This window comes from Diaphorina citri, unplaced genomic scaffold (assembly GCF_000475195.1).
Source record: "Diaphorina citri unplaced genomic scaffold, Diaci psyllid genome assembly version 1.1 scaffold1133, whole genome shotgun sequence".
Classification (NCBI taxonomy): Eukaryota; Metazoa; Arthropoda; class Insecta; order Hemiptera; family Psyllidae; genus Diaphorina; species Diaphorina citri.
This window is the reverse complement of record NW_007378562.1, coordinates 3995-11609: the sequence shown is the minus strand read 5'-3', so window position 1 is coordinate 11609 and position 7615 is coordinate 3995. Positions and strand designations below refer to the sequence as shown.

At 39.1% G+C, this 7615-nt stretch overlaps 1 protein-coding gene across 2 annotated transcripts in view; it reads right to left on the bottom strand.

Moving 5' to 3' along the window:
* Positions 1-1927, bottom strand: part of LOC103514394 — a 15647-nt gene extending 13720 nt beyond the window's left edge. Inside the window, exon 1 of one of the 2 annotated variants that reach the window (XM_026827378.1) lies at positions 1731-1927. In XM_026827378.1, coding sequence (XP_026683179.1) covers positions 1731-1925 — 195 coding nt within the window. In that variant the 5' untranslated portion in view covers positions 1926-1927. The remainder of the gene's footprint in view (positions 1-1730) is intronic. The other variant, XM_017446207.2, reaches the window with a different exon arrangement.
* Between the last annotated feature and the right edge of the window lie 5688 nt (positions 1928-7615).

Genomic DNA, 7615 nt, shown 5'->3' with positions numbered 1-7615 from the left:
GCGTCTACCAAGGTCTTTACTGGGGGTTTTTTACCCTCTATTGGGCGACAAGCTACCCACCTACTGATTTGAGGATCATGGATAGGTTGTTTGAAATTATCAGGCTTTTAATAAAGCGTTATACGCGTATGGCCTTAGCGGCTGAAAGGGTTATTCATTAAGCCAAATTAAGAACAAGAATAGAGGAGGAGGAGGAGGAGGAGGAGAAGAAGGAGGAGGAGGAGGAGGAGGAGAAGAAGAAAAGGAAGACGACAAATTAGATAAAAAAAAATTGGACGTTCTGACTTTTTTTTTCATTTTGAATGTGTCCAGGAATCGCCCTTCATTTTATCAGTCATTCTCTTTAATTTCTTATTCTTTTGCAGATGTGGCTCCAGGAATTTTTCATTGTTTCATTAATTGGGAAAGTTGGTGAACTTTTTTTTCTCGACTACTGTGGCTCTTTTGTAATGAAATTCTTTGAGAGGGAAGTAAAAGTCAGCTGTTTTTGCCCCTGGACAAATCTCGGGGGCTTTCAAAATACTTATGAAGAAGTTAGAAAAAAAAAGCACCTACTAGCTACATAGTTACATACATATCTTCAGTCCTTAGGAGCTACTATAACAAACTTGGAATTCCAATTAGTAAGGAGGGGAAAAATCTTGGCATTTTTTCCATTAAAACGAATTAGGAGAAGGAGAAGAAAAATGAAGAGGGGAGTCGAAAATTTCTGGAATTTTTTTCTTATTGGACTTCAGTCCTTAGGAGCTACTATAACAAACTTGGAATTCCAATTAGTAAGGAGGGGAAAAAATCTTGGCATTTTTTCCATTAAAACGACTTAGAAGAAGGAGAAGAAAAATGAAGAGGGGAGTCGAAAATTTCTGGAATTTTTTTCTTATTGGAAGAGAGAGAGTCTTGAGTAACTCTAGCTACATTTTCGTACTCAGGATGAGCTCTATCATTTCTTATTACTTTTACAATATTTTTACTCTTTAATTCAGTAACAATAAAGCAATACTGTCAGTAAAAGTGTCAAACTGTCAACAAGTAGAAAGGTAGTTTTGTATCAGTATCTAGTAGATAGATAGATAAATAGATATCTATTATGTATTTCATCAAGCCTTTTTTTTTCTTTTAAGAGGTTTCATAGAGGGACTGTAACGTAACTGCTAAGGTCCCATCGCGCATCGTCTCGAAAGCGAAGAAACAAAGAAGACAGGATAGGAGAAAGCCAGCGTTCCGAGAGCGAACCTTATCTGTTTAGGACATAGTTCGTCCAAGGCGGGAATCGAAACCGCGACCTAGCGCTTACAAGGCAGACGCGCTACCCTCCAAGCTAACTGGGCTCGCAATTTAGGAGTTCGACTTTTGTGTAAACGCACATTTTACTAGGTTTGATTTCTCCGTTTCATGTATTTCACACAGTTTTATTTTGCTTTCTCAATTGTAAATTATTTTCATTCGTTAATTTTCTTTAATAAAAATCCCCCAAAACCGGTTTTTTTTTTGGAGTCTTTATAGTTTTCTGAACAAAATTTGCACCACCACTTTCGTGTTCCTGGTAAAAAGACCTTTAATTTTATATATAGGTCGACTAAACGCACATTTTACTAGGTTTGATTTCTCCGTTTCATGTATTTCACACAGTTTTATTTTGCTTTCTCAATTGTAAATTATTTTCATTTGTTAATTTTCTTTAATAAAAAGTAATTTTATTACCATTTTAGGATAAACTTCTCCATCCTTACCTTGAGCACCCGTATCCTAAGCACATGTGAGAAAGGGTAAGCGTCATCCGTCTTGAGACAATGCCAGGAAGGTCGACTCTGTGTAGTGGTCAGAATGCTGATGTACTCATCTCCCGCCATCGAGCGACATAGCTCACTCTTCACTGACTCACGACGGTGATTCATGATCTGGAACAAGAACGAGTCAGTCAGCATGAAAGATAAATATTATAATGAACTTAGTCAGCATGATATCTGGCTGGGGGACGTTAAACTGGGAGTATACCAGCCTGAAATTTCCCTTGCTGAAGAAATAGCAAAGGTTGAGTGCCAAGGGCATCCACTCGTAAAATTTGTAGCCAAAACCAAATGTCAGCCCAAAGGAATCACCTTAGTTAGGACTGATTGAGAGGCTGACGAAAATCGCCGACCCGACGCCGTCTATATACGGGAAAAGGCGAAGAAGGAGATTGTTCTCTCCTTTGACTCACTATGGTGATTCATGGTCTGAAAACAATAAGGGCATAAACGTAATTGAGTCAGCAATATAATGAGACAAAAGGCAGTCAGTACGAGACTGACAAGTTGTAAAATTCAATTGTTTGTGAATGAAATTCATTTGAATAGTTCATTCAGCATAAAATAAATAAAGAATTTACATAATTAATGCAAACAATTATCTACATAATTAGTGTAGACAATATTATCATACCTTGTTTATACTCCGGATTGTAGGAAAAATAGAGCAATATAATAATAATAATTGTTGGTAACCACTGGCTCCAAAATCAGCGTTAAAAGCATAGATACCGAATTCCAAAGGAACACTTGTACTGTGACACCGGCAATTCCACAAAAGTTGTGAGGGACACTATTAGCTTCACAATTAATATTGATTTGGATCCTTTTTTATACTTTTTATTTTAATATTGCAACGTGTAAAAACACTATTTTAATGAGTAAAAATGTGTGTCAAAAGTGCCTTTTAGGTAATATTAACTTTATGAAGCCTCGTGGCATATGGCTAGTTGGTTATTTTTGCCATGCCCAATGGTGCTGAACATACTACATGATCTGACATTGTACATGGGTTGGGGATTAATATTAACAAACTAGAATAGAGAATAGCTGGGAATAAATTCATAATGATGTAAAAAGCTCATCCATTTTGATATTCCCTCTTTCTCCTTTAATTCCCACTCTCTCCCTCCCTTTTATCTCTCTCTTCTCTCTGTTGGTACTTACCAATCTACTTAACTACCTACCATTATATTTTTATTCTTCTCCCTCCTTCTCTCTCTCTCTTCCTCTTTCTCCCTCCCTCTCTTTCTCTCTCTTCATCTTTATTATTCCCCTCATCTTCCTCCCCAACCTACGGTATCATTTCTATCTCCCTCTCTCCTTCCCATCTTTCACTATCTATTCACTCCTCCTTCTCTTCTCTCCTTCTGCGTTTTCTTCTCTATTCTGTTATTCTTTCTCCCTCCCTCCCTCGATCCCCACTCACTATCTCTCTCCTCTTCTAGTCTTTCCCTCCCTCACTATCTCTCCAGGGATTAAAAAAAACCATTTGTAACTACACAACAGGTGTTCAGAATTTAAAATAACTTTCCATGCTGTCTCTTTCTCTCTCTCTCTCTCACACACACATGGTTCCCTCTTTCTATTATCTCCCTCGCTTTCTCTCCCTTCTCTCTTCTTCCTCTCCCTCCATCCTTCTTCTCCGTCCTTTCCTTTTTTTCTCTCTCCTCTGTCTTTCTCTATCCCTCCCTCCCTGTCTCCCTCTCTATCCCTCCTCTCTCACTAACTGTCTCCCATAGGTAAAACAAATGGGAGGGATTGTACCCGTAAGTAATCACGGGGTATTAGGTTTAAATGGGGGTATACTGTAACTACATAAATATGGATACTGTAACTACATAAATATGTATACAGTGCCGTATGTACATGAGGGGTGGTGATGTTCTATCATAGAATGTAGAGAGGGGGGAAATGGGAGCTACAAAGGAGGGAGAAACTGTGGGACAAAGGGAGAGGAGAGGGATTTTGTGTTAAAAAAGGGGATTAAAAAAAATCCCGTTTTTTGCTGGGATAAGCGGAATGCTTTCTCTGTGCAAGGTTCGTGGACCCTTGTGTGTTTATAGGGAATTGTTTACCTCCTGATTTGCCATTTTTGTCCTGAATTACCCATCCGGATGAAAATTAGTTGTTTGTTATTTGTCTCGTTGTTTGTCTAAAAGTCTTAGACACTAGGACTGTACGGTTGACCTTCCAGATAACTGCCAATGAAAATAGGAAGAGACAACAATCCAACTCTGCACTCTCTGCAGAGAGGTTCAATTGATCATGTAGATGAAAAGTGTCCTTGGGCCGGGTATCGTGAAGTGTATGGTTTGGCCGCTATTTCAGGCCAAAATTTGGAAAAACTCAAAAAGGGTTGGCGGTTCTCAGGACTCGAGATTTCGGTCCACATCCCTCAAATTACATAGAGGTATTCGATAATTTATGTATATATCAAAATGTTCCCGAGCTGGGTTCCCAAAAGTGAACTGTTCGCCCATTATCTTTGCAGCGAGGTTCTATTAATCATGTATGATCAGAAGTGTCCTTGGCCCGGATATCGTGAAATGTACGGCTCGGCCGCTATTTCAGGCAAACATTTCGAAAAATTTAAAAAAAAAAAAGAAAAAAATGGGGGTTCTCAGGAGTCGAGATTTCGCACCAAGTCTCTCAAAGTACATAAAGATATTCGATAATTTATTTAGATCAAAATAAGCCTGGGCCGAGTTTCCAGAAGTGTACTGTTCGGCCGTTATTGGAGGCCGTAGTTTTGCTATTCGAGGTTAAATTTGGGAAAAGCTGAAAAGGAATTGGTGGTTCTCAGGACTTTACCTTTTGCGCCAGGTCGGTCAAAGTCTGGAAAATATCGGATAACATCAGAAAATTTCCCGACACTAAGTTCTGTCCATAATTTTCAGCTTCCAAAATCTTGACAAAAGTCATCGCGAGGGAACACATTCGAGCAACAGACACACACACACACACACACACACACACACACACACACACACACATACACACACACACACACACACAGTTCCCTCTTTCTATTATCTCCCTCGCTTTCTCTCCCTTCTCTCTTCTTCCTCTCCCTCCATCCTTCTTCTCCCCCTTTCCTTTTTTCTCTCTGTCTACCTCTCCTTCGCACTTCCCCTTTCTCACTCTTACTCTCTCTATCCTTATCCTTATCCTTCCCTTCTCTCTCCTTCTCTGTTTCTCTCTATCCTTCCCCTCTCTCTCCTTCTGTATCTCTATCCTTTTCTGTTTCTCTCTATCCTTTCCCCCTCTCTCCTTCTCTCTTTCTCTCTATCCTTCCCCCCTCTCCCCTTCTCTATCTCTACCCCTCCCTTCTCACTAACTGTCTCCCATAGGTAAAACAAATGGGAGGGATTGTACCCGTAAGTAATCACGGGGTATTAGGTTTAAATGGGGGTATACTGTAACTACATAAATATGGATACTGTAACTACATAAATATGTATACAGTGCCGTATGTACATGAGGGGTGGTGATGTTCTATCATAGAATGTAGAGAGGGGGGAAATGGGAGCTACAAAGGAGGGAGAAACTGTGGGACAAAGGGAGAGGAGAGGGATTTTGTGTTAAAAAAGGGGATTAAAAAAAATCCCGTTTTTTGCTGGGATAAGCGGAATGCTTTCTCTGTGCAAGGTTCGTGGACCCTTGTGTGTTTATAGGGAATTGTTTACCTCCTGATTTGCCATTTTTGTCCTGAATTACCCATCCGGATGAAAATTAGTTGTTTGTTATTTGTCTCGTTGTTTGTCTAAAAGTCTTAGACACTAGGACTGTACGGTTGACCTTCCAGATAACTGCCAATGAAAATAGGAAGAGACAACAATCCAACTCTGCACTCTCTGCAGAGAGGTTCAATTGATCATGTAGATGAAAAGTGTCCTTGGGCCGGGTATCGTGAAGTGTATGGTTTGGCCGCTATTTCAGGCCAAAATTTGGAAAAACTCAAAATTTTTTTTTTTTTATTTTTTTTTTTTTTTATAGAATCCCGATTTAAACTTGGTTTTGCTAACTTAACGTTACGTTGGTACCTACGCTACGTCACATGCTTTTGTAAAGATTCCGTGGATTCATGGATTCGCATGGTTTTTGCCAAATTCCAGCAGAGTTACCGAATGGACTGCGCTACAGATTTCAATTCACACGATTGAGATTTAAATTGCCTTCAGTTCATTTTAGGGCGTCGCATCGCGTCGTGTGAAGGCGCCTTTAAAAAACCATGATTTCGAGGTGTGTTCAGTCAGTTGAAATTTTCTTTGTGGGTTCTTTTTCCCTGCAAATTTATTTAACTTTAAAATGTTCCACCCCAAGCTTCACTCTATTCAAACCTTTATTTGTTGGTACCTTTATTTCTGAACATTTTAAACTTTCCAAAGAAAATATCGTATCGAAAATGTTCCACCCCAAGCTTCACTCTATTCAAACCTTTATTTGTTGGTACCTTTATTTCTGAACATTTTAAACTTTCCAAAGAAAATACTTCGAAAGGTAAGTTGTATTACCTAGATATACCTTCTGTCTAGTTTTTGTTTATTTAAGTTCCTTCTATTTTTACTTCTTTTGATAAGTAACCTTTTTGCTTTTGTTAGTCTAGGGTTTTTCCAAGTTAGATGCTTTTGAAGATAAACTGTCTTGAGTAGTGTGGGTAGTTATTATTTCTCAAAGCTCTTCAATGTATTATTTTCGAACTCAAAACATCTTTAATAGATAGATGGAAATATGGTGGAACCAGAAGGTATTATAAGTTATCAGACGAAAACCTTCTGCTTATTATTTTGCTTGCATATTTGTGATTTTGCTTATTATTTTTGCTTGCATCTTTGTGCTCTTTTACGTGGGAGTAGTTTTTGTTGTTCTTGTTGTGCTGATACTTCTATTTGCAAATAATTTTCGCTTGACAAGCTGTGTAGTTCTCATAATGCCCTTTTCTTCGAAACTGATAACTTTCTTCGGAGAAAAAAAAAGTTGTTCTGTGTTGTTCAGCAGAGTTACACTTTGCTGTGATAATATTTGGAGTTGGAATCTTTCTATTCTGTCTTCCTTCTCTCTTCGATTTTCGGGACGATAAGACCATAGCAGTTACAGTTCCCTCTGTCAAACCTCTTAAAAAAAAAACTATTGGTTCTATTAAGGAACGCGGTAGCTCTCCGCCCCACCAAGTTCAAATTTGACAATACAAAGGGATTCGAAATAAAAGAGGGCGCTCCAACGGAATCGGTTCCTTTTCGGAATGGGAAATACAACTAAAAATAATCATTAGGTATACCCAGGTAGTCACAGGGGGAGGGGGGTCACTCTGAAAATAATTTATGTGGAAATGGGAAATTTTTGAATACCTTCTTATAGGGTTGAAGTGTTTCAGGGTTCTTTTGCGGCAGAATCCGGCGATGCGCCGATGTCTACCCGCATTTTTTTTCCTCTCTTACATTCATACCTACCATACGTATTCAATAGGTATCCATGAACTGAAAATAAATAAAGTATATACCTCCGTATAAGTACCTATACCCCCATTTAAACCTAATACCCCGTGATTACTTACGGGTACAATCCCTCCCATTTGTTTTACCTATGGGAGACAGTTAGTGAGAGAGGAGGGATAGAGAGGGAGACAGGGAGGGAGGGATAGAGAAAGACAGAGGAGAGAGAAAAAAAGGAAAGGACGGAGAAGAAGGATGGAGGGAGAGGAAGAAGAGAGAAGGGAGAGAAAGCGAGGGAGATAATAGAAAGAGGGAACCATGTGTGTGTGAGAGAGAGAGAGAGAGAGAGAGAGAGAGAGAGAGAGAGAGAGAGAGAGAGAGAGAGAGAGAGAG